The sequence below is a fragment of the Gasterosteus aculeatus genome, chromosome 7, assembly GCF_964276395.1.
Source record: "Gasterosteus aculeatus chromosome 7, fGasAcu3.hap1.1, whole genome shotgun sequence".
NCBI lineage: Eukaryota > Metazoa > Chordata > Actinopteri > Perciformes > Gasterosteidae > Gasterosteus > Gasterosteus aculeatus.
Genome location: NC_135694.1, coordinates 27,668,310 through 27,696,047, shown reverse-complemented (window position 1 = coordinate 27,696,047; position 27,738 = coordinate 27,668,310). Strand labels below are relative to the sequence as shown.

Here is a 27,738-nt window from a genome sequence, read left to right as displayed (position 1 = left end):
GTATTACATTAATTAACCATGTATTCCTACATCAAAGGAATTCATATATTCATTTAGACGATGGTATTTCTATTTTTTTATTCAAGTCAAGCATCTGGAGTGTTCTCTCACGTCGGTTTCCACCTGCTCCACAGGTGGCGTTGCACTGAGCTGCGCGCGCCACTAGAGGGCGCGCTGCCACCGCCTGCACAGGTGAAGAGCGAGTTTGTTGAGAAAATAATGTGGTTTACATGAAAAGACAGCAACATTGCAAACACATTTGTGATTTGAAACCCACTGATTATGGTATTCTACGACTTCCAAAGCATAAAAACTGTAATGGTGCATCACACAAATTCGAGTCCCTCACGTATTGTTAAAAGCAGAACTACAGACGTCACAGCGATGCGGTACGATGCGAAAGAGCTGCAAAACCGGGGTCGTAATAAGTTAATAGCCGCTTTGCCCACGAGCTCCAATTAAAGTTAACGAGGCTCGTTAATTGCACAGCTGTTCGCGTCGTCGCGAGGAGGACACGCGCCGCACCAACCCGGACACGAACTCCTCGTTGCCTCCTCAGCGCGATGGGCGCGCGCCCTTGTTCCTTAAAAAGAAACTACAGTTCCATGACGGCAGTGGGAGGGGTCGTCGAGTAACGAGCCGGGGCGGGTTTTTTTTCCAGCACTTTGGAAGCAACAAGTCGCTGAAGGCGGTCACTGGTCTGCATCGTGTCTCCGGCGGCAGGTGGTCACGGCGCGTCGTGGATCGTGGACGGGGACTATGAGCGCGCGACCTTCGGACAGAACACTGACTGCTCTCAACTCGCTCAGTTTCACTTTTGACTCACTCCGATACGCGCACCGTAAATAGTGGTGAATTTAGCTGAATTGACGCGCGTGCGTAGTGTTCTCTGCGCCTTTTGACACTTTTATTTTTATTTTTTATTTTTTTAATGTGGAATTGTAAATAATGGCCTTCGCTAGATTCAGCAAAATATTCCGTCTGCCTCCCATTGATCTCAAGAAGAAGCTCAAGCAGTACGAGCACGTTCACCGGGACATCGACCCCAACGATTTATGGGAAATTATCGGCGAGCTGGGCGACGGCGCCTTTGGAAAAGTCTACAAGGTGAGGTTTTGATTTTAAAGTCACCCGGATCAGTGTGCTCATGCGCCCGGTTCATCCCAACCTTCGGTCGTCGATTGCTCACCTGTCGCCCGACACTTTCACTAAGCGAGCTGGTGAATGATACCGCACATTTAAAGTTCTATGAGTCACACCGGGAGGACGGAACCACCTGTAGCTCTTTTTTTCTAAGCACGTATTTCACATTGTAGAGGAGTGATCAAACTTCTGCTCACGTGTGGATGTTTTGTCAGCCCGTCCCTGCTGAGGTGGTGACTAGTACATGTCAATAATTTGCTGCAGAGTTCCACTCCAGTAGTCACTTGGCAGGTTTCTTTTGAATGCCATGTTGTTAAGAAAGCCCATTGTTCATGCCACGCCATGTTGGCCAAGGATTGTTCACATCCTCCTGCTGAGATCCACTTCACCATCGGGTCTAATCGCTTTTCTTACCTATTTCCTCACTTAAAATAATCAAAACTTTAAGTAAAAAGAGACTTTTTAATATGTAAAATACCCCCCCCCCCTCCCCACCACCCACTTGCTCCTCATCAGTTCTGTCCAGTCGTCCCCTGCTGCATCAGCACTTTCAGTCGCTGAGACATGAATTAATCTGGATCGGTCCCTCCTGGGAAGCCGGGCACAGGCGCGCAGTGTGCGCGCTGGCCAGCGGAGCACAGTGAGCGTCTTTCACGCAGCTGGCGCCTCAGTGGAAGAAGTGATGCCTTCTGCACCCAACAGAAAACTTAGTGTGTTTACATATGGGGTTTTTCTTTCCGCCTTTTTATTTAGGTATTTAGCTGGACAACATGCAGTTGAAGCGACCCTCTGTGCAACGCTGACTTGTTTGCACTGAAATGAAAAGAAAATCGTTCACAACCTTGCTCCCAGCCCGAGGTCTGGCTATTATCTAACTAGTCCTATAATGCGTCTTTTGAGCAGAGCGAGCATGTGAGGAGTCCTATGGAAAGCCTTTTGATTCCAATGGGAAAAGTCAGTGAAGCAACCAGTACGCCATGAAGACAAAAATGCTTTTGAGTTGTCTGGTCCAAGAAGCGACCGACTGGACACGAGGTGCTTTGACGTGTATAAATCCACAGGGGGTTCTTTAAAAGTTAGTGTTGAGGGACGCCTACGCCCCCCCCCCCTACGATATTCCCCTCTTTCATCCAAATGTGTCTGCTTCTGTTTCCTCGAGTGGGTTGGAGGAGGCCTCTGTCAGGTGGAGGCGGACGCATGGTGGGAGCAGACGATGGCCTGGAGGGGAAACCGTGGGACTGCATCGGGGGGGGCGGGAGGGGGGACCACGAGTTATCGGCTCGTCTGTGGGTGGGAGAAGTCTCGGGTGGTGGATTGCACATGTTTTCCGTTGTTAAAGTCTGTGATGGAAGCAGGCGCGAAGAGGGCGTCGATACCTCATGACAATAGACCGCCGCTGCTTATCAGATGGGTTGGGTTGGGGGGGGCTACACGTGAGCGAGCCGGTGGATTCGTTTGCAGAATAAAACGACTGGATCCTTATGTGTGTTTGTGCAAAGTTCTCGCATGGCCCTTTTTTTGTTGGTTTCAGCACGGACCTCTAACTGTACAGCGTTGGTTGAGACCGAGTGCTCTTGGCTAACGGACTCTCCAAAGGTTTAAGGCCTATTGGGAGAATAACAACGACTCTCGGTTGCGTAAGGGGGGGGGGGTTCGCAGAGTGATGAATCGCGCAGGCTGTGTGCAAATGTCTATACCACAGAGATGCAATCCATCCCTCTGTTATCAAATACTTTCCGCTTTATTTGTTTATCCTACATGTATGAAAAGGATTTGCATGACAAAAAAAAGCCCACACTGTAAATGTGTTTAGCATCTTTACACGTAATGTGACAGAGTAAAGAAACCAAATGCAGAGTAATCACTTTGAAATGTCAGGGCTTCGTAGAAGGAAAGACAAACAAGCTGCTGTGGACATTCTCAAGCGCTCTTTGTCACAAGATTGCATCTTCACTGTCACTGGGGTGTTGTCACGCAGATCGGTTGTTAATCACTGTTGGCAGTTTTTTAAGGATTGGCTCATTCCAATTGGAACACTTCACAAATTCCTGCTGGAAGACGTTGACAGAGCGCACTTGTCTCTAAATGTTGCGCAACGTCCTGGACTTTACCTCCCCCGCGCAGTCTTCACCACAACCACTTCAGTCACTCTTACTTCAAGTCGTGGCAGGAGAGCGTCTCACTTCCTGTCCACGCCATGTATCGCAGGATATCTTTTGTTGTTTGTCTGCGTGTCGGCCTATGCACGCTTGCACTTGTTGGAAGGAGTGTGTGTGTGTGTGTGTGTCTGCAGCCGAGGCATGAAACACAAGAGTTGTATGGTTCCCCTCACTAATTAATGGGACACGTGCCGCTGAGCCCATTGCCCTGCTGCCACTGGCAAAGTGTTTCCATAGACACGAGCAGTTTGTATGGTTACGCTACGTCACATTTTGCATGTGGGTTGAAAGCCATTGTGTGTGTGTGTGTGTGTGTGTGTCTTACACTGGGTTACAGGGCTTCCTTGTTTACTCAGCCACAGACTGTACACAATTGCAACTTGGTGAAACACTTCAGTCACTGCAGCAAGAGTGGATTGTGGTGAAAAGACACTGAGACACTGCAACAATGGATTTAGTGCACCGTGTGGTTCTCTTCTAACGGCATCATCGGTTGTAATCAGAATGAGTCACGTTGAGTGTTGACGGGAGGAACCACTTTTATTCCCCCTACAACAAGTCTCAGAAACGCACTGAGGGGGAGGGGTCACCGGTTGCAACATCCTCTTTGCAAAGGAAAGCCCAAAAGTTTGTGTAAAGGCCACAGTCTTAATTTAGAAACGCGGCGGTGCCACGGAGACGCATGTCCATCGTCAGACTCTGGGTCTAATCTCAGGGACCAGCTGGGTCCAAAGCTACTGATAGGAGCCCCGACCAGTGGGTGTGGACGCACACAGATGGCACTCGCAGAAGAGCCTTGTGTGTGTTTGTTTTCTGTTACTTTTTGAAGTTCCTCTCTTTTTCAAGTTCGCGTGTTAGCTGGCGTTCACGTGACGCGGTGTCAGTGGGTGGTTGCGTTCGCATCGGGTACTGGAAGCTGTAATGAGAAAGTGGATCTGTTGAGAGATTCCTGCCTCTGAATCTCTGAGTCATACATGTTTCATCTTTTTACAAGAATAGTTGAAGAAAGCCACGTAAGGGCGGGATGCTTTCTTTGAGGCTCCTTGTGACCTCAGCAGGATTTCCTGCCACACTGACCTGCTGTGTGCCTTCACTTCAAGCTCTTGAAAATGGGAAGTTTTCAATGCTGATCAAAACTTTCTTTCAACTTTCATTTTTTTTTCTTTCTTCCTTCTCACGCAAACAGCAGTTTGTGGCTTGCTGGGAGTTGATAAGAACTTTCTTGGTTTGAAGCTGGGGTTAGTTAAAATACAAAGTTTTTGATTTACTATGTTATATGAATGAATACTTTGTTGCCAGCACTGCTTGTTTTTGTATACTTAAAAAAAGAGCTGTTTTCACTGCATATTTTGATTAAAGTTATTTTAGTTATTTTACCCAAAGATGCAGACAGTTTTTCAGCCCTGACTTGTGTGCAAGAGTCGTTTAGTGAATGAAACTGAAACGGAAACTGCCTGCCTGCCTTTTTTCTGTACATAGCTATATTAATAAACTCATTGTTTTTAGCCATTTGTTTCCATGTGTTTGTCATTGTGCATTGTGTCGCTTGTGTGTACTGTGCTACTGCCTCTTGGTCATCATTGTAAATGGAAATTTGTTGTCAATAGATTTTACCTGGTTAAATAAAAAAAAACAAAAAACAAAAAACGGTGACAGATTTGATTTGAGGCTGTTGAACATGTTTCCTTTGTGCACCTTGTTCAACCTAAACGAGAGATCATCACTTCCACCGGCGTCTGCTGTCAGAGGGGAGGCTTTATTCGCTGCTCACATTCCTGTTACACTGGATGAGCCTTCAGAGGGAGGGGAGGTTACAGGTTTATGACGGGACAAAGGTCTATCATTCCCCTGAAAGGTGTGTGTGTGTGTGGCAACTACAACACTGTACACATGCTGAAAATACACATCAGCATGTGTTATGTCCATTCACCCTGGAGGTGACTGACCCCGGGGAAAGCTCTCAGTGACCCGTTTCAAGGGGTCATCTGGTCCTTTCACTCTGATTAACTATTCCATACTTGTCAACCCAGTTTAAATGCACAGAGAAAGCGTAATCTGTACAAAAAGATCTCAAATGTTGTATATTTCAGGTTATTTTGCGGCTTGAAGTTGTAACCGTCTGCATTCTTCTTTACGCCAACACACCTGCAGTAATCTTTAACGTCTCAGAAAACACATTAAACATAATTATTCCGAGCCTGATTGATATTGAAAAGGCAGCGTGCTAAATAACAAACGCATGCACACAAAGCCGGGAGTGTGTGCTCTTATGTGTTTGGTTAGTCTACAGTTTGTTTGTGTGCTCAAACATGGGTCTGTAACATCTGCTTTTTCTATAGTTCTTGAGCATCAGCCGGCGAGCTTCTCTCGCTCATGGATTGTGGCCTGCGAGCAGACGGTTTCGGATAACTACATGAGTACTCTTTCGTGTAAAGATGCATCGTCCATTCGATGTTTTTAAGGTCTGACAGAAACTCTTGCATTACTATGCATTTGTTTGTTTTTGTGTATACACAAACATTCATTCATTCACACTCTTGAAGTAATAAATTCCCTGTGCCACACAAAATAAGGCACCATTAAAAAAAACTTTATTATTTGTGTGTGTGTGTGTGTGTGTAATATATATATATATAAATTCTTATTTGCATGAGGCTCCGTGTGCCCTCTGTCCACTCCCCCAACCATCTGAAGGCCAGAGGCACATTCCTCAGCTGTGTTCCCTCTGAGATGTAAAGGTGTATGTGTGTTTTGTGTAGCTGGGTCAGTGGATGAAGTTCTGAAGCAGATCGGACGGCAACCTTAATATTACTAGTCGTGTTGCAATAAACTTGCAACCAAACTTTTTTTTTTTGGTCTGGACTTTCCGTGGAACCCGACTAGCATGCGGGGTTGCACATGCAAGTACCGGTGATGCATCTTCTGCTGGAAGTAAAACCCCCAGGCAGTGAGTTTGCCGACCGAGCCGAGATGTTGGCGGAGGAGTGCGAGTGTCTGGGGTGTCTCCGCGTCTACTGTCCAGGCCTGTTAACAGTACGAGGAGACGTCCTGTTGACTCTCACTGTTTGACAAACGCACACAGTCCCGTGGACCCGGAGGGACTTGGCGTATGTGTGAGTCGCCGCGGGCCCGTTGTGTTTGCTCAGATGTTTTTTCCCACAGCCCCACAGGCGGTTGAGTCTGTTGTGGTTTCTACTGTTCACCCGGCGGCCACGTGCAAATCCGTCCTCCGTTTCTCACATTAAACTGTGGCTCGCATTGACGCGCCACCTTTCACCATAGCTTCCAACCTGTTGCAGTGACCCTTTTTAGAGGGTTGTAATTGTCTAATAAGAACAATTGCAGTTTGGATTATTTTTGTTGATCTGACGGTGCCGCACGGCTCACCGCCTCACCTTTTGAACTCTGTCTTTAAGTCTCTGCTCGTCCCCGGTGGTGCTGTTGCAATCGTGGCGCTGGGCGTGTGGTCGTGTCAGGCAGACCCTTGATGTCGCTTCCTCCCCCATCGGCCTACTTTCACAACGCCCTCTGTGTCGCAGCGACGGAGATCATGCGTTTGCCGTTTGTCCCTCAATAAGAGTCGCCTTTGTGGTGCCGCTGAACAATCCACCCATGTTTACTTCTTCCTTTATCTAAGAATTGCAAGGATTCAATGTCTTTGCCTTAATTTAGCCACACTGACACTTTAGAGCTTTTTGTGGTTCTGCTTTCTACCGCAGAGGCTCAAGAAGGGTGTGGAGTTTCCTTTCCTGTTTCTTCTTTTCTCTAAATGTCAACATCTTAATTGCTGTCTTGTGTTTCTTGACCTTTTTTGGATTTCCTGTGGCTTCAAGAGTCCGGATGGCGCAATGATAACATGCTGGGTGCATTTAATGCTTTTGGTAATTTGATCAACTCCTCTCTTTTTGGTTTTGTTTCTTCAGGCCAGGAACAAGGAGACGGGAGCTCTCGCTGCGGCCAAAGTGATCGAGACTAAATGTGAGGAGGAGCTGGAGGACTACATCGTGGAGATTGACATCCTGGCCCAATGTGACCACCGCTACATCGTCAAGCTGCTCGATGCCTTCTACCATGACAACAATCTGTGGGTAAGCGTCTCAGGAAGACCCCCCCCCCCACCCCCCAACGTCAAGTTCAAACCACAGACTTCACCTTCCCCCAACTGAACACCATTAAGTCGAATATAATAAGTTGAATATGCATTGGCCAGATTACTGAATGCTCACTGCTTCATTTAAATCAAAGGAATAAAGTAAAACAGATGAGGAAAGTGGTCAAGGTCAATAATGTACTGAAGGGACCTTATCAGCACAAGAAGGATGCTTTCCCACTGTGTTGAGGAGTTTGTATGCACCCTTCCCGCGCAGAGCCACAACGCGCAAACCTTTACGATCAGCGGGGTGGAAAGTGGAAAAACAGACCTCTTAAATGTTGGCAGGCTCGTCTCAGTCTGTGACAGCCTTGATGTTTTATTTCCATGTCTCATCCAGGGTGTATTTATCCTACATATGAAAAGCTCTTGGGAATAAAGAAAGATAAGACAAGTGGACTGTCTAAATGGGGTTGACAGAAGAACCCCCCCACCAGGCTGACGTAACGCATCAGAAATGACTCCATCCTCACCCCGCTGTTACAGCAAGAATCGATTTTTCAAGTTTAGTGTTTTTTTGGGATATTTTCCTTCTCCACACTCCCTCTGTGGGTCAAGTATTCGACTCCCTCTGTAATCTTCTGGTCTATCTGGCCAACAAAAATAATGGTGACCTCATGCCGGGGCACGACCTTGAATATCTGAGGAATTACAAGGCAGAGTAAAGACTAAAGATAGTTCGGTTGGGTTGTTCATTCTTCGCTTTTATTATTATTAGCTGATTTAAAGTTTAGACGCAGCCTTTTTTGTCTCCCAGTAGTTGCCCTTATTTAGTAATATGTACAATTTTTGTCCAGTGGATTTTACAACACTCCCATGGTAACAACAGGTTGGGTTCACTAATACAGCAAACATTTCCTGCAGCTACTTTTGTCACAGATACAACAGAAGAGCCACTTGTGTTTCTGTTACAGCAGACGTTTTTAAATAGGTCTATTATTATGATGATCTGACTTCCTGCCATGCGCAGCCCCAGTAGTCCTCGACACAACCGCAGGTTACAGTAAAGTTATTACCTAGCAGTGAAGTGGAGGTGTCCTAAAGCTCTGCTGATTCTTCCCTTGCTCCAAAAAAAAGATCTGGCAGAAAACGCCCAAAATGTTTTGTAGACAGTTTTAGAAGACCAAACATGCATCATTTATTGTGAAAGCCACACCATATTTATTTTTTTTAGCTGTGATCCAGAGATAGAATTGCAGGAACCTAATACTTTAAATGGCAAAAAATATTATCAAAATGTATGATCAAATCAGCTATTTTATGAAAACCATCAAAACATAACACAAATTCCAGGAATGCTCAACATTACAACATGACTGTCGCATTCCCAAAGCCTGACAAAACGCCTCACACACACACACACACACTGAATGTCCTGCTGGCTTTTGAGACTTTGTTTGTTTGTCAAATGTCCAATCTCTCTGCGTAATCTGTCATTCATCCTCCATTCTGAGAACAACCTACTTTTTCTGGGTTAGTAAAGAAACCTGCAGCCAAAACGACCATATGAAGAAGTCCGAGGAATATTTCTAACGTGAGCGCGCTGGTGTTATCCTAACCGTTACCCCAGTGGCTGGCGGTCGGGCCTCAGTAACCTCCGGTTGGGTGGACCGCGCAGGGCTGAGATGATGGATTCCAGTACTGAGCCACCAGTTTTGCTTCCTCCTTCCGAAGAGAAGGATTTGAGGAAGAAAGAGACTGTGAGAGAAGGGCTGTCTTGTTCTCACTCTGGAGGGCAGCAGGGCAGCCAGGCCCACGGCGTGAGAAAAAGAGGCCCTTTCAACGCGGGGACGCCACTGCTGACATCAGCATATTCCGTAACGCAGAAGAGGGAGCTGTTACCAGATGAGAGGGACCATAAACACAGGAGAACACTTTCACTCCTTTTTTAAAAGGATTGTTAAGCCGTTGATTTGCCCAAATGACAAAACGAACCCATTTTCCCAGCCCCGTTGGTTTTACTTTGAGATATTCCTCCCCATGATTCATGCTTCCAACTAAATACTTTTTTTATGGTGTGTGTATATAATAGTGTAACAAATGAAAAGATTAAATAATTTTCAAGACTGTAGCAACGCTGTAAAACAAATGTTATACCTTAGTCAATATTTGCATGCAGTGGTTCTACGGAATGTCACCGACTGTGGTTGCTAGGAGATATTTTGATGACACCGCAGAGCGAATCGACAGCAGTCGTCTTTGGCCCCACCTCGTACACACATTAGTCACAGAGTGACTAAGACTTTATGTGCCCTTATTTCATTCTTTACTCCTCACTGTTTGAAAATAGCATTTTATATCCTTTTTTCTGTCTTCTGACCAAACCAGGTGATGTTTTTCGTGTCCAATTTGGTTGTTTGTCTCTTGTTCTTGTACTCTGCATGTGCGAGTCAGGTGAAGTCCCGCATGTGTGTGTTCAGCCCACAGTGGGTATGCTTCACATGCAGCCGGACCAGTCGGGGAACATTCTTCACGCCAGCAAAACACATCATACAGATTGGTTTTGAGGCAGAGAGCGACACAATCTGGCCACAGACACGGAGGGGAAACGAAAGCCAGTGGCTTCCGGCACTGTAATGTAATGTTCTACTGGAGGTTCACTTTGGTACGAGCCTAGTCTTAAACCGAGGAGAATTAGAAATAAGGTGTGTTTGGTTAGTGGTGAGCAGAAATACCTAATAAATCTCACACCCAGGAGTGCTTTAAAACTAGATTTCATTCGGACAGATGGTTGGAAACACATGTTAACAATCTAAGTTTCAAGTTGTAATGGGTCTCACGTGGCCGAAGTACCAGGTAAATTAGTCCGGGTTATGTGAAAAACGTCTTTTTACTGTAAAGTAATCCATAGCAAGTGGCCTGTTACATGACGGATGTTTGCACTGATGTTGATATAACATGAAACAAAAAAAACGTAATTCTTCTGAACTAGATGAGGGGGGGAAATATGTAATATCTTTCTAGACAAATCTCAAATGAAAGAAATAGATCAGAATGTGAAACCACACACAAATATCCAAAGACATTTTTATTTTTATTTTTATTTTTTTAAAGGAACTTTGTTTCTGACCTGTTTCTTAACATATAAAACTTGAGGCCTGATCTTTGTGAGACTGTAAAGATGTGAAATGCAACATAATTGAAAGCTAGTGACAAAACGCAATACTGACATTTCAAACTTTACAAAAGAACATTGTTTTGACCAGGAGAGCTGCATGCCATGCTTGACATTCCTCATTGTGTGTGTGTGTGTGTGTGTGTGTGTGTGTGTGTGTGTGTGTGTGTGTGTGTGTGTGTGTGTGTGTGTGTGTGTGTGTGTGTGTGTGTGTGTGTGTGTGTGTGTGTGTTGTGTGCGCGCGCGCGCGTCCAGCTGTGTGTGCATGGAGGTATGCAGACTTTCTCAGTCATCTGTTCCTCGGATGTTTGCACCGTTTGGAAGGCTTTGTCTGGAGTGAAACTCCACACCCTGACCGCGGCCGGGATGACGCTTTGACAGTGTTGTCAATATTAATGACATCACTCTGTGTTTGCTGTTTAGAGCCACTAGGCTTGAGTTCTAGTCATTTTAGAATCTCGAGATCGCCTGCTGTGCACAGGGTTGTTATGGAATCCCGGGGTGGCTTCATGAAACGCTTTGAGGTTCTTCTAACAGGCGTGTGCGTGTGTGTGTCACACAGAGGCCGGCTATGTAAGGAGAGGAAATGAAATAGTTGGAAGTTGCTGTTTGCCAACAAGACACCATTTAGGGAGTGTGCTCTCTGAACATTGTGTGTGTGTGTGTGTGTGTGCGCCAAACATCTCATCGCACACTTAATCCAGCTGTTCACTTAACAAAGTGTGTGTATTGTAAAACTTTGACCACTGATGTCGAGTGTTTGAGTGAAGAGAAACACAATAAATGTTAGTGAGCAATAGACTGCGGAAGTTGCACTACCAGTTTGTACTCCTCCTCCTCCTCCTCAGCAAACCGCTCCTGTCGAGCATGAGCTCATTAGACTGCCGCCGTTCCGTAAAGGTTCTCAGCAATGGCTCTTGTATTAAGTGCCAAACCTTCATGGTGCCTCCGTGCTGAATGTTACTACCCTCAGTATGACAAATGATTAATTTACCATGTTTCAAAACATGTGGAATTTGCCTTGTCGTGATGATAAAAACAAATTGTTGCGTGTGAAGTGATTTGTTGTGTCTGTTGCAACATACAAATCCCTGAAAATAAGAGCTATCAGCTGTCAGTTTTCTGTTTGTGCTGTATAATCACAAAGCTGGTCAAGTTTCATTCCTCCGTCTCCTCCTCCTCCCAGATCATGATTGAGTTCTGCCCCGGAGGTGCCGTGGATGCCATCATGCTGGGTAAGCCTCTTTCTGCTCTGCACCTTCCTCCCCGTCACAAGAGACATAGTTCCAAACCTGCGGCGGTGCTGGGCGACGCCTGTCCCCTGAGCAGGGACTTTAGCAGTCCTGTGTAGAGACACCAGGTCGAATAGGTGCGGCCTGTCCATGCTATCGTTTATAAGGCGCCGCTCCGTTCTTTGAATAGTCAGCATATTCGTTAAATGCATATTTGTCTACATTCTTCACCTGTCTGGCAGTCTGAGCGATGCACAAAGCAGTCAGACAAGTCCTCCCCCCCTGGTCTGTTTGTACTGTGTGATCCTCATAACGGGTCCGTGCCCCCACTGCAGCTAAACAAACACAGGCATGGTAGAATAAAGTCTGCAGGGAAAGACTTGGATGTATGAAGCTCCTCTGATCTGCGATTACCTTTCCAGCAAAACAAGCTGAGAAACCTCTGATATCATCGCAGTTCTTACCTTTCTTTTTTTTCTTCTGTTTTCTCTTTGCGGAGTTCTCGCACTACGTCGGCCCTCGGGACTAAATGAGTAAATGTGGGCATGACGAAAGGGTTTCGACGTGTTCTCATTCCCCTGCTAACGTATGTAACCCCTCCACCCCCCCCGCCCTCATCAGAGTTGGATCGAGGGCTGACGGAGCCGCAGATCAAAGTGGTGTGTCGCCAGATGCTGGAAGCTCTGGATTACCTCCACAGCATGAAGATCATCCACAGAGACCTGAAGGCTGGTAACATCCTCCTCATGCTGGATGGAGACATCAAACTGGGTGAGTGTTTAGATCTGTGTTCCTAAGGATCCCGTGGGTTCCAGGTGCTTGTACGTGGTTTACATTTAACTCGAGCGGTTCCTCGAAAGCGGGCCGCCTCGGCCCGATGGCTGCTAGTCAATGTGTCGACATCTGGCCTTTCAAAGCGCTGCCACGTTAAACAAGTTGACACATGTACAAAGTCTGAGAAACATGCCAACAGTCGTCAGAGAGCGTTCATACAATATGACCTATGACCATAGTATTTGGGTACAATTTGTCCCGTCCAAGAAGAAGAAGAAACCATTTGATTGCCAAAATGCTGGAAGAGGAAGTACTTCCCAGATGAGGGTTACAGGTTTTCCCTCATGTTTGTTCTCTTACACAATTATAGGCCTTTTATCACCTCCTGCTTTGCTGTAGGAGGAGCACAAGTTGGCCCCTGGAGGGGAAACTGCATTTTCCAGTTCATTTCCACAGCCTTACATTCCTCAGACATCACTGTTCTAATAATACCCAATTAAACGCAGTAACACGCAGGTGATTTATTTACAGTCTGCAAACTTTATTTGTTCTTCCACGCAGAACCGCCTGTTTGTAAACCTCTCAAGGAACCGCTCATGCTGCTGTTCTCGATAACACAAGCGACTTAAAAACCGCGTACTCATGCTTTGTCCTGTGACGTCACTCGTCACATTCGGCTCCGTTGCTGACTTGGCGGTGAGCTTTTAGGCGTGTGTAGTCATTACAAAGCTTCCTGAGACACACACCCTTGGTGATTACTGAGGGGAACGTTGTTTAAACCCAGTGATGCAGCCGGTTTTCCAGAATGTAGTTCTAAAGCCGACCCTTATTGGTAGGACTCTAGCTACAATGTTACCATCATTCAGGATATTCATGTTTTAACTTTTTAATTTAAATATTCTTTCTGCAGGACTTCAGCCCCAAATTGTATATTTGACTAAAGTCCAATCCCTTTGAATTGTAGTCTGCAGAAGCCGATCTGGTCACTTAAGTACCAGGAAGAGAACGAGCCCGTTTGTAATTGAAGCAGTCGGCCTGCTGCCTCGTGAGCCAAACACGTACTATTCCAAAAAAACCATGTTCGGCCAAAGTGAAAAGGACACTCCTGTAATCTGAGGTCGGGAAATGAGGGCAGCTTGTTTGGGGAAACTTAAACGTTCTAAATGTAATGATTGGCTTTGTGTCTCAATGTAATGACGGTTTTAAAAGTTGCAAACTACAAAGGAAGAAAATAATGGATTTTTCTTTTTTCTGGTCTTCATTCTTGTAGCTGATTTCGGCGTGTCTGCAAAGAACACCAAAACGTTACAAAGAAGAGATTCTTTCATTGGAACGCCGTACTGGTAAGTAGGACACTACTCTAAATCCGAGCACGAAGGGTACGAGTGGATTAAAGTTTAGTTTTGCTTTTAATTTAAGGTATTTAATCACATTGATCCAACATCCTCTCAATGAAAACGGTCTGTCTGGAACGTACTGAAACAGCCCGCGCTATTAAAAGTATATTTACCGTAGAGCAAATCCTCAAACTCCAACACAAAGACCATTCCTAAGCTATATGAGGGGGGCTTATCGCTTTTTGGGAACAAAGTTCCTGCCACCCACAACACTTCCGTAATACTTAAAAAGGCATGATGTTGAATACACGCACAGAGCGCTGCAGGATGTCTTATTTTTGTAGACCAACCCTGGAAGTTATTGTTGCACTGATTTCCTGTTTAAAAAAAAAAGCAATATAATTTTAGAAGCTGGATGTTTGCATACTGCATGAAATAAACTGGGTGGCAAACACATTTATGACTCTTATACACGAGCGCTCAGCAAGATCATCTTCAGAAAATGAACCGCTTTTATGATTTAAAAAGAACGTTTTATTTAGTAACGTTCAGCAGTCTTTTTTTGACATACTTAAAACATTGAAATTCTTAATTTAGGATATTAATTAACCGGTTTTATATTGAAGGGCAAACTTTTAATCTCTCGCGTATTAACCACAGACCTTCATTAGAAAAACGCAGGTTTTCTGATTTTAGGATTCCGGCAGCATTCTTTTCAGGCCGAAACCTCTACTTTGAATTCCTTTTGAATTCTCCACAGCACGGCTTATTCCGGCGTTCTCCCCAACTATGCAGCCAGTTACGCTTTTGACTACAACAGATCATCATCAATCAGGAAATCGATACAAGCGTGGCCGTGCCCGTCATTTTTCACCATCTTAAAAGACTATTGACTCGTTAGCAGATCAAGTAAAGCTGAGGATCCATTTCCCACCATAAAAACGGTCAAATACTTAAATAAGATGTGTTTTCTCCGTGTCAGGATGGCGCCGGAGGTGGTGATGTGCGAGACCATGAAGGACGCTCCGTACGACTACAAGGCCGACATCTGGTCTCTGGGAATTACTCTGATTGAGCTCGCCCAGATTGAGCCCCCGCACCACGAGCTCAACCCCATGAGGGTGCTGCTGAAGATCGCCAAGGCGGAGCCGCCCACCCTGGAGCAGCCGCATAAATGGTGAGCAAAGTTTTGTTCAAGTGTTTTTCTTGCAGTTATTTCCTTCATTTTGATTAATACTCGTGTCTTGTATCTACTCAAGGTCAAAAGACTTTAAAGATTTCCTGAAGAAAGCGTTGGACAAAAACCCAGAGACCCGGCCAACTATAGCTCAACTCATGGAGGTAATCTGCAATTCCAACGCTGCGAGTGTGGCACAGTGCCACACTTTGATATATATGATAGAGCATTGTCCCCACTCGGGCCTTATCTGGCTCCAACACACAAACAGGGCCCTTTTAATCTATTTTCAGAGATGAATGGAGTGATCTATGCCAGGGAAATGAGCGGTGCCCCGTAGAGGAGTGCAAGGAGAATGTGTGTGTGTGTGTGTGTGTGTGTGTGTGTGTGTGTGTGTGTGTGTGTGTGTGTGTGTGTGTGTGTGTGTGTGTGTGTGTGTGTGTGTGTGTGTGTGTGTGTGTGTGTGTGTGTGTGTGTGTGTGTGTGTGTGTGTGTGTACAGAGTGGTGGAGAAATTGAGTACGCTGAGAAGTAGAAAGACCTTGAGTGAAAGGAACAGGGAATAAACATTCAGGACAATAACAATTATTTATTTCTTGAGGCATCCTGTTGAAACATTTCATCTTAAGGGCGATGGTATTTGATTTTTGTGCCAAAGATTTTAGAATGCCAGGATATTTCTAATATGAGGCGGCCCCCGCTGGACCCGAATATGAGGATCAATTATAAAAGTGCAGAGCAAGAAAAAGGGGAGAAAAGTAAACAGGGTGTGGATTAAAGCACCAGCACAGTCTATTAAAATTCAGAGCCACAGTTTCCTGTCTGTGTCCCACAGCTGAGGGAATTCCAGCTATTTACATTCCCACCCTCGGCCAATAGCATGTCTGGATTACACCCTGAGCTCGCCACCTCTGGCAAATTAGAGAGAGGCACAGCAGAAAACCCTGGACCCGGGCCCGCTGGGAACGCCGCACATGCTCTCTGGGGGGGGGGGGGGGAAAGAGACGGGTGCGGCCCGTTTTTTGGTGCCGTGCTGGAGGTTTCAGATGTTTATCATGACTGCTGCTCCTAACGGCTGTCCGATAGGATTCCCCGGAGATGGTTGTGCAGTGATGACATTCAGTTTACTAGAAGTCGCCGTGAGTCTTCTGTGACCGGTTTTAGGTCAGATCGCGTTGGTCGCTGGTGGGAATGGAAATGGAAAACGGACGTAGTGCAGGAGGTGAACATGAGGATTACAATGTGTCATAGTTAAAGGGCTTCGGTACAAAACTGTGATGTGTGTGTGTGTGTGTGTGTGTGTCTGCAACTGACAACAAAGTAAATAAAAGTTTTATTTATCAGGCGTCTCTAAGGTGGGATCCAGTTGAAACACATTTGCACCACTTGTCTTGTGTCTGTCCCGCATGTGTGCTGGTAAAAAGACTTTTTTACAACACGACACTGTGGCTGGCTGGAGACCATCTGGATGACTTGTGCTCATTACACTGAAAATACCTTTTCCTCCCACCCAGTTTCTCATGTCAAGGATTTTCGACACTGTTTTTGGTGACATCAGATGCTTTTCTGTTTCTCCACATAGTGGTTGACATCGCTTCGTACTCTTCTTGATGTCATAACTAAAGTCTGAACAGACGTCATGCATATATTTTTGGTGACCTGCACCTTTTTATTGAAGGATATTTCCAATGCACTGAAATTATTGAATCGCTTTTAACTCCAGAACCTGCATGAGAAACTGCATGTTTTGGAGTTTTCAAGTTCCAAAGCAATCTGTTATTGGTTACATTGTGAACAGGTGCTGCTGTTATCTAGTTTTAAACTCTTCTCCAACAGACATTTTGACACAGTTTTCCAGTTAAAAAATAAGTTTCTGTGTGGTCTATGAATTATACTGGTATTTCAAAACTTGGGCAAATAAAAGTCATGTCAATTTCATTCATGTAGACCAAAATGACTACTTGTGTAACGCCAGAACTGCCCCGAAGTGCAACCGTAACCTCAAAGGAATTCTTAACCTTTGAGCCACCCTGTGAAGACCGACCAAAATTCCCTCCCTTTCCCAAAAATGTGCTCACTCATGGTCTAAAACTCAAATGTATCCTCAAAGGTAAAAACCACACTCGCACACACGGTTGTCAGTGGTTCACAGGTAATTCTGCCTTCATGCGGCCCCTTCGTCTGGTCCCCTAATGGGCCGTATTCTTCACATTTAACCTTTTCACGCCTAGCCAAGCGTGTAAGACCCAAAATCACAGGCTTCTTTGGACCAAAAAGCAACGTGAAACCTAAAAGCGAGGACACAGGCTCCACTGATCCACATCTTGACCCATAATGGCTGTAAAAAACACATACCTGGATCTAACAGTGAAGAAATATCAGTTTCTTTTTTCTCCTTTGATAAACCCGAAGAAGCTGCGTTTATCTTAAGCACGAGAGTTTTTAAAGGTACCTAAGTGGATAGAAAAAGAGGTGCACAGATAATATTTGATGCCTTGTATATTTAATGATATATCAATATTAGTGGTACTTCAATACCTAGTGACCAGCATCTGAGCCCAACTTATGTCAGCCGACGTGTGATGCAGTGCTTGAGGAAAAGCTCCTGCACTCAACAACTATCAATAAATGTGCAAACACATCACAACTCGAGCACACTTCATGGTCCAGTGACACTTTTAGGCTTTTCCCTTTTGTCAGCTGTTCTAATTAAATTACACGGTATTGCAGAGCCTCTGAATAATTGATGATCAGCTGCACTTGACTTTTAATTAATCTTTTCATTCCCCTTGCACTCAGCTTATTAGTGCCCTGTTTGCACTCTTGTTAAAGGGCAGGTGGTAGAGTTTCCCCTGCGGGGGAAGTCTCCCAAGTTTATGTATCTGATAGTACTTTATGTTCAGTGTCAGTCGAACTCTGGAGCAATAGTCTTGTGGTTTAATGACATTTGCATCCATGGAACTTTGGCTCAAGCTAAAATTGTTTACTTTTTTCCGAGCTGATTGATACTCAGAATTTGATGCATGAATTGTGATGAAACGAGTTGTGTTTAGGTGATTTAAGCACAGGTGACCGTGTATTCAAACTGATAATGGATTGATCTCACATCTGTCCAATATCCACAGCACCCCTTCGTGAAATCGGTGACGTCTAACCGTCCGTTGCGGGAGCTGGTGGCCGAGGCCAAGGCGGAGGTCATGGAGGAAATCGAGGACAATAGGGAGGAAGGCGAGGAGGACAACACCATGGAGCTTTCTGTGGTACCAAATGTCAACTTTTTTTACCCTTCTTTTCTGTCCATTCATTTTCTCTTCCATCGGTTTGTCTCCGCAAGGAGACCTGGAAGTCCGTGTGTTGCGTTTTTGTTTAAGTGCGCACACTTGCAGGGACTCTAACTTTTACAAAACAAATCTGACAAATATGAATTGGTGGCTTTATTTGAGTATTTCTGAAACATTTATTCATATAATCAAAGTTATGCGTTGGCCTGCACCGTTTACACTTCCCCTGCTTTTGTAGCATTTGCTTGTCGACCACTCTGAGCGAACATGGGCTTCCTGCCAAACAACTAAAGGTCCATTCTGCAGAAGCCCTCCCCAAAAGGCACAAGATTAGAGACTAGAAAGTGACATGCGAAAGTGAAGTTTACCTCCTGCCGTCTGCACAAACAACGGACCGGAAACCGGCGTGCTGGCGTTCACCCACACACGTTTAAAAATAGGTGCTGCTCACGTCCTCGATCCTGCGCAGAACCTGTGATGCAGTAAATTCCTGAAGCTTTCTCATTGTTCTGTTGTTCTGCACTGTGTGTAAGAAGAAGTATTCTTTGCAGTTTTAGTCTTCTGGGTTTACAGAAAACACTCGACCCGACTATTTTCCCGTGTTTGGTTAACCGGAAACTGGTGGCGCGCCGTTATCTGAACACTAATCTCTCCCTATATATCATACGCGGCCGGACCGCTGTGTTTGCAGAGTCATTAGGAAGGCGGAGTCCAGCCATAAAGATGTCTGATGGGATTGTTTTCCTCCTGAGTGGAATATTTCGAGAAGTGGAATTGCTCCGTTTGATGGCTGCGCGCATAATTCAGAAATAACTCTTTCAGCGGTGTTTACAACTCCAGACCATATCATTCACATGTGTCTGTCGCACGGCTGGAACCTTCTGTGGAAGCGGCCTCTTTCAGAGGATTTCAATTATCGCTGCAGAAACACTATACTGATGTTTTATGGCATATTAGTCAATGATGATAGTGATTCTGGCTTGGATTTCCAATTTGATTATCAGCTACTTAATTTTGCCACACATAATTCTTGGTAATGGATATCCTTTGATTCCTTTTGACATCAAAAGCAGTTGTATTTAAAAGAGTTTTTAGTTTTCATGATGCCCGAATAGCATTTGAGTATTTCTCAAAATAAATGGAGACTTCATTATTTATTACATGGAGCATAAACTCTGGAGCAGTTGGTCACACTGAGCAGCCTGCTACGCTTCACAGTAACTTTCCTGTTGAATATATTTACCCAAATACATTATCTCACTCAGTTCAATCTCAGAGGAACCTAAACATTCGATAGACCACCAACGACTTATTGCATCAAATGTTTAGTGACACGAGCGCATAATTAACTTATTCCTCATTCCTCAAGGCCTCGGGAAAGGAACCATGCCAGACTAGTGAGACCAGTTTGGAAGGAGAGCAGACTGGGGACACGCCGAGCCCAACCACGGCCACCCCGACGCCGCTACCCAGGAAGGGGGCTGAGTGGCAGCCGGGCCCCATCGCGGTGGTCCCTGTTCCTCTACCACGGCACCTCCCTGCAGGGGATCCAGGGGAGTTGAACGACAAGCTGACCGACGAAGTCCTCAATGAGTCCGAGAAATCTGAGAGCGAGGCCTCGACCAAGACCTCCAACTCCGATTCGGGCATTGAGGACGGGAAGAGTACCCCCACATCGGAGGAGAAGGTGCCCTTACACGCTTCATATTTAGAAAATTAAATTGTATTCGATGTGGTGTAATCAATTGTGCGATTGAAATGATTCTTAAGGTTGCCGTGGGGACCCCGGATGAGGATCAACTGCCATCAGGTCTCCAGCGGGAAGCTTCTGAGGAAGACGTGGACATCATCATCATACAGTCGACTGACCCGGAGGCGCCGCCGGTCCAGGCGGCCGAGGAGGTGGGGGTGGAGGTGGAGAAGGAGGAGGAGGAGGAGGAGGGCAAAGCCATTACCGCTGAAGGCTTACCGACTCCGGGCCCGAGTCCCAGTGTCACTCCTGCAGCCGCTCCCGCGCCCTCCGCTGCTCCCACCCCAGTGGATGCACGTCGGTCGGAGGCAAATGGTGGCCCAATGAAGCGCACCCCAGAGCGGGCGTCGACGGGAGAGAACGGGGTGTCTCCTTATATCACCGGGGGGATTATAAACAATCGGTTCTCGTATTCAGGCAGCGTGGCGTCAGAGAGCATGGACATGTCATCAAGGGTAAGTCTATAAATGTTCCATTTTTTGGGGGGGGGGGTTCCTGATTGAAATGCACACGATGACATTTGGACTCGGCCCGTATTTATTAAGTGTTGCTTTGAGGGGAAATGGACACGTAGCTCGTTGCCTCTGTAGGAAAACCCCCTCCTTGGAAAAACGTTCTCAGCACCCACAGAGGAACTGAAACTGCATTGTGTTGTGTTTAGGGGCGTGTGGGTGTTAACGATCCGAAACAGAGGGCAGCCTGTCTTGCATCAGGCTTTCACTACATCACATTTAAGGAAGCTGTGGAGGAACATGCTAGTTCATGCTCTTAAACATGATTTCTGAATATGGATTTAGCTTTCTCATAATGCATTTTTGACAAACACCTAATAAAAAAGGAGATTTTATTCTAATCCGTAGACTACATGACCATCACTTGATTGTCTTTGGACCCAGTGAGATGGAAGCTGAGAAGACCGGGACCATTTTATCATTCATCCCCAAGTCTGTCTGCAAAATATGCAACATTTTCCATTCATCGTGACCCTTTTCTGTCGGCGCAGTCCGGCGTTCGCTGGCGTCAGGAGCAGCTTCTAAGCCGCTCATTGTCTCGCCGTTGATGAAAATCCTATCTGCTGCGCGCTTTGAGCCGTGTCCGTTTTGAGGCCTGTCGAGGTTTTTACGGAACAGATTATTCAGCGGCAACCTGGGGAACGAGAAAGATTGTCCTACCTGTTTGATCCATGGCCGGGAGGCTGCGAGCACTCGTGTGATTGAGAGCATCAGATGGGTTCATGTGTGCGCAGGGGAGGCTGCGTGGGTTTTTCTGATCGCTGCTTTTGTAAAAGTGTCAGTTGTGAAGAAAGGGAATCGACACCAGAGGAGCATCCTGTTCAAGGCGACGCCCTTGTATGTTGTCTATTTGCTCAGCTGTGGATGGACGACTGTGGGACAAAAACCAAATGAATCCCATTGTTTCGGTTCAGTTTCCTCCTCACCTCTTTACTATTCAACAAGTACAAATGATGACAACCGGTTATTAAGCGAGCCAATGTTTGCAGGGTAAACCCGGTCATATCAGCTTTGTAAATATTGTCCGTAAAGGTTTAGATAGAGGACACGGGCTTCGTTAGATACGATTATTCTCTCTTCAGTTATAAGATGGGTTCCCGCTCCGACTCGTACTAAACATGTATCATCTATCGACATTGATTCACTGGTTCAAACTATAAGGGAGTTTATTCAACTTTGATCGAGCAGCAAAAAAAAAAAAAAACTTCTCGCGCCTGTTGTTGGCGCAACAAATGTCCGAAATGGGCTGATTGTGTTTTGGTTAAAGCTCAAATGGGACTTTTCGGATAAAAGTGTAAACCTTGGACGAAGTCGGCCCTCACCCAGCATTGTTGTGAGGAGCTGAAGAAGCCGGGGCACTTTATCGTGTTTATTGGTTGTGGTTACTTCCTGCCCGGCACGCTCCATTAAAGAGACAGATGGAGCATCCTGCTGCTTGCGAAAGCAGAACCAGATCAACAGGAATATCAATGCTTTTGTCAGCACACCAACGCAGCGACTTCTTCTCCTGGATTAAAAAGAGAAACTCCTACAGCTTAAAATATGAATTGCTTTATGTAGCGTCACAAGTTTATAAATACAAAATGAATCTGAATGCAGTTCCCACACTTTGATGCCCAGCATGTCTCAACACTTACCAACTGTCAACCGAACTGGGACAATAGACACCTGGCAGAGTTTCAGTGCGTCCTATAACACATATTGAGCAATGACACGCAATGCAAACAAACATTTTTCTTGTACTTAAAGTCTGATTTAATTTAAAGATGATGATTTTTTTCTCTGACCAATTGATTCTGTCCGTCCGCCTCTCAGGACTTCTCAAGTAAGACTCTAAAGCGAACCAGGAAGTTTCTTATTGACGGCGTGGAGGTGAGCGTGACCACCTCCAAAATCATTCGGGATGATGAGAAGAAAGATGAGGAGATGAGATTCCTGAGGTATGTGCATCTCTCGCTTTAACCCTCATTCGGTTTCTGTTTTCGTTCTCTGGGGATGTCGCCCCCATGTGCTCGTGTGTTCAGCGATACTGCGTGTGCCCTGGTGGCCGTTGCTTGGTACTGCACGTGCTATTTTAGAAATCCTGAACTTTTGGGCTTTGTACCCTTAAGACAGCGTTATGAAAAAAGCCTAATGTCTATCAATACAAAAGAAGAAGAGACACATAAATGTCTCTAAAGTTACTTTAGGTGAAGACTGAGTTGACTGTATTTTGGGTCTAGATGTTGAAATAGAAAGAGCAATACAGATGTATAATTTGTTGCTGGATTTCTTTTGTAGAGTTACAACCTTGTGAACACATTTACTGTCTCGAGCATTCACAAGGAGCTCACAAAGTGCATACTTGTGCCACCTAGTGGTTGGAATATGACATTGCAAGTGACCGGTCACATTGGGGAGTGACTGCTGTGCCCCTTTCATGGCTGAGCAAAAAATAACCTCATATTTTTTTCCACAGTATTAACTTAAACATCATAATTAATTGAGTGTCTTGTCATAAAACTAATTTTAACTTCATCCAATTTAATGCTCTTTTTTTTTTTTTTTGCGTGTGTGTATAAATGCTGCTGCATTGACAAAGTATCTGTCAAAACTCGTGCATAAAATATTGGCGTATATGAGACGGTAAAGTCTGTCTGCGTGTGTTTAAGGCGCCAAGAGCTGCGGGAGCTGCGTTACCTGCAGAAGGACGAGCAGCGTGCTCAGGCTGCTCTGCACGCCAAGCTGGAAACACAGAGAGAACAAATGCAGAGACGCAATGACCAGGACATGAATGTGAGTCAGTTCATATTTCATATACATTACACACAGGCACTAAATGTATTTATCAAAATTCTATCCTTTTTGAACGCTGACTCTCTCTTAAGTCGTGATTGTTTAGTATGCGTTTGCCAACATTGTGCTTGTTTCCTCTGGTTGGTCACAGACCAAGAAAAAGCACTACGATGTGGAGCTGGAGACCCTGGAAAAGAACCAAAAGCAAACTATTGAGAAGATGGAAAGTGATCACCATATTAAACTCAAGGAAGAGACCAGACGCATCAAAGCCGAACAGGAGCGCGCCCTCCAGAAGTTTCAGGAGGGTTTAAAACAAAAGAAAAAGGAGGTACATGGAAGAATAGTTTGTGGGGGATGCTTTCAGTGTTCAGTCTAAAAAGACATGGAAGTAACAGTTTTTTCCCATCTTGGTTTACTCCGCTTGCCTCCTTGTGTAAGTGTGTTAAAATCATGTCAACAAATGTCTCTTCTTTTCATATATTTAGGTAAAACATTCTGTTGATAAGCTGCCCAGGAGTGAGCGGAAAGAATCCCTGAAGATGAGGATGAACTCCTTCCAAGAATCAAAGACTAAGGATGTATGTTTTTTTTGGACTAAATGTATTTTTATGCTACACTAGTTTAGACATTTATTAAGGAAAAAAGTTACAGAAAACTGATCATATCACCTACACAAAAAGGTTCAACAATCAGTCGGTACGTTGTGGGGAGTAAAGAGCCCACTGCTGCAGTTGTAGTGGGGTTTTTTTTCGTTTTTTTTCTGCCAATTGTTCACTTTCTTTCTTTTTTTTAAATTTTTTTTTTTTTTTAACTGTAGGAGGAGAAATTCTTGGCAGGTCAGAAGAACCACATGGACACAACGATAAGCAGAATCATCTCTAGCAACAAGAAAGAGATTGCAGAAACGGAGAGGCAATGCCTTGAGAGGAAACAGCAGCTAATCAGAGGTACATGTGTTGATTTATATCAAATGCACCAACAAATCCACATAAACAGTGATTTATGAAGGAGTCTTCGATGAGGATGTGTTGCCTCATGCATACTTTAGAGCTGCCCTTGCTACACATGGGGGAATAGAGTAAAACATATTAGGTGGGGCCAATTTATACAAGATTTGTATAGTATTTAGTATCAAATGCACAATGATTTCAAGATAATATACCAATATTAACATTTGATTGCATATCTGATTTGCATTGCTGCCACCATGTAAATGATCAAGTAATAGTTTCCCTATTTGGAGAGCACTTTAAAGGCTTTAGATTCAGCGAATTTCATGTGTCTAAATCTTAAAAATATATATATATTCATAGGATAAAAGCAAAAATCAGATTTATTTAATGAACCCCGGAATTGACTTTCCTTGTGTCGCCTCCTCACTTTGATCAGAGCGTGAAGCGACCGTGTGGGACATGGAGGAGAAGAACCTTTACGAAAGACACCAGTTATTGAAGCAGCAGTTGAAAGACCAGTACTTCCTGCAGAGGCACCAGCTCCTCAAAAAGCACGAGAAGGTACATTTACAATTGTAGATTTTATCATTTCGCATTAGCTTAAATTAGTTAAAGCTTCCGTTTTTTTAAAGTCGTGTTTGTTACACGGTGTGAGCGGGGTCAAAGTGTGTTCTCCCATCTCCCCTGCAAACACATGAAGTTCATCCACCTTCTGCGTCAACAGGAACAAGAGCAGATGCAGTGCTACAATCAGCGCATGATCGAGATCCTGAAAGCTCGGCAGCAGCAGGAGAAGAACCGGCAGCCAAAGATCCAGCGCGGAGAGGCGAAGACCCGCATGGCCATGTTCAAGAAAAGCCTGCGCATCAACTCAACGGGCAGCTCCTCGGAGGACCGAGAGAAGATCAAGCAGGTGGGGCCCCGGCGAGGGCTTCGCTCTCACCACACGTCGGAGCAAGAAGGGAATCGGTCGATAACGCGCTCCCTTTGTGTCTCGTTTAGTTCTCCGTGCAGGAGGACAAGCGGCAGAAGGCCGAGAGGCTTCATCTGCAGCAGAAGCACGAGAGCCAGATGAGAGATATGATCGGCCGGTGTGACAGTAACATCAGAGAGCTGCAGCATTTACAGGTGAGTGAGGGCCACGGCCTCCTCATGTTTCACATTCTAGATCATGTGGTTTGTTTCAATGTGGCAATGCCCTGCAATTTTGTACAAGAGCTTTTTTTTTTTTTTTTGTGTGCTTCAGAATGAAAAATGTCACATGTTGGTTGAGAATGAGACTCTGAGACTGAAGCAATTGGATGAAACGCACAACCAGCTGATGAAGGACTGGAGGGACCAACTGAAACCCAGAAAGAAGGTACCAGTTTCATGTCGGGATGTTTTGTAAAATGTGCTCGAATGAATGAAAGAGGTATTTTTCACAAATTAAAACATGTCTTTTTATTTATATTTTACAAAAACAACTCATTACCTGACTATAGGCGGTTTACCCAGTTGACCAAATTCAATACAGTTTGCATAATACTAAAACACGCTCTGATAGTTGATCCTGTTTTGGAACGGGAATATTCCATCTGTATGGCAAGAAATGTAAAACTAGTTTGCTTGGTAAAATAATTTAATCTGTACTCTGGTTTCCACCCCCCTCCCTCTAGACCCTTGAAGATGAGTTAAACATGAAGAAAAGGGAACAGGAGGCTTTCTTTAACATGGGTGGGAATTCGGATTGCCCGAACCCAAGTTCTCCCAACAGACTCTCCAAGTTCGTGCCGTACCAAGACTCTTCCACAACATAAAAACATCCTCTGTGGCTCCACCCACCAAACCAGTTCTCCCACTGGCGTTATCAGCTTTAATTTGCTTTACCTGTGAAGGCAGCATACCTATCCCTCCATTGGGTCCTTTTTAAAATCATTTTAGTGAATATTTATGGTTTTACAAAAAATGTTTTCGATGGATTTAAAACTCATGTGCTTTGCATGACCAGATTTAGATTACATCCGCTCCCGGACGAACCACGGCGGTAATATAATCCAGTGGCGTTGAGTTGACGATGCCAAAACTGATGGGAACAATTTATTTTTGCAGAGCAAGGAATGTTTGTTCGTATGAGCACTGGTGAGCCCGTACATACGCACTTTTCCTTTAACTATCACTGCCATCCTCCAAATATTATGGCCTGCGACGCACCCACAATTTGACCATTTTCTTTCCACGTTTCTGAATGCCTTGGATCACTGACCCGTTTGGTCCCTAAGTTGTATAGCAGCATATTGTATTTATTTTTCACTGACCAAGAACAACCATCACTGTAAATGCTTTGTATTGTCTTTTGTAATGGGGGATTAGGGTAAATCAAGATACACGTTTGTTTCTTTTTCTGATTACTTGGATATACATTTTTTTTAATTCTCATTGCTATTCATAGCGTGTTGCTATTGTGGCATTTTGTTTTTTTGTGTTGTAATTTTACTGTAACTTCACTCACACTGGATGGGAACCGATGAAGCCAAAGCAAAATCTTTGTTCTTTGAAAGAGGTTGGATAGGGGATTTAAATTAAGACATTTACCAAGTGTAAATTTATTATGTGCAGTAAATGGACTGCCTGCAAACCAAAGTGCAATAATACATGTATGTCTTTGCTAAGCTTAAAGAGCTTTATTTTTCTTAGCACTAAGAGGGGGAATTATATGATGGTTTAACTTAATAGATTTAAAAAAACTTTTTTTCTTATTTTTCAAAGAGTTACAAATTAATATTTTGAAAGCGATTTACTTTTTTTTTTTTTTAAATCTGATTTTATAACCAAACTCTTCATATCATGTCATGGGAGTGTTACAATTCAGCCTGATGTAAGATGGCTGTAGGTGTTGAATCTTAAGTTCCTCAGTGGAAAGGTTTAGGTTTTTTTTTTTTTTTTTAATTGGCCTGAAGATTCAAATTGAACCAGGTCAGTAATCAGGTACAGTTTTATATCTCTTCCTCTCATACATTTTCTAAGAAGTATTTAGATTAGTTGTAAAGATTCTCTTTTGTCATGTTTAATGGAATCATGAATGCCTTCCTGTCTGCCTCAGTTTACATGATATTGTTTGTATGGGAGGGGGTGTGAATGAAACTGTAAAAGAAGGAAAACCACTGGTGTACATTTTCTCAATAAAGGCAGATTTTCTAATTAATATATTTTGGCGCAGGCTCTGAGTATTTGCGTTTGCTTTCTGAAATTAAACGACTGATTCAAGATCGAGTCATTGTGTGCAGATCAACTGTCGGGACATGTGGGAAACCTAAAGCTATACTCAAAAAGCATACATATACAATTGACCTTTTTTATAATATCTGGGTAGATTACGCTTATCTGATGCATAGACCA

The 27,738-nt window shown here is 44.5% G+C and overlaps 1 protein-coding gene across 1 annotated transcript; it reads left to right on the top strand.

The window, feature by feature from the left end:
• Positions 1-370: 370 nt before the first annotated feature.
• On the top strand, positions 371-27,548 carry stk10 (serine/threonine kinase 10). The gene is made up of 20 exons (XM_040181066.2): positions 371-1,107; positions 7,226-7,390; positions 11,754-11,802; positions 12,421-12,570; positions 13,844-13,916; positions 14,893-15,087; positions 15,170-15,251; positions 18,212-18,346; positions 19,737-20,054; positions 20,138-20,572; positions 22,445-22,569; positions 23,281-23,404; positions 23,556-23,735; positions 23,893-23,985; positions 24,225-24,354; positions 24,797-24,921; positions 25,085-25,273; positions 25,363-25,488; positions 25,607-25,720; positions 26,019-27,548. The coding sequence occupies exons 1-20, from the start codon at positions 949-951 to the stop codon at positions 26,157-26,159; spliced, it is 3,108 nt and encodes a 1,035-aa protein (XP_040037000.2). The 5' UTR covers positions 371-948; the 3' UTR covers positions 26,160-27,548.
• Positions 27,549-27,738: the final 190 nt, after the last annotated feature.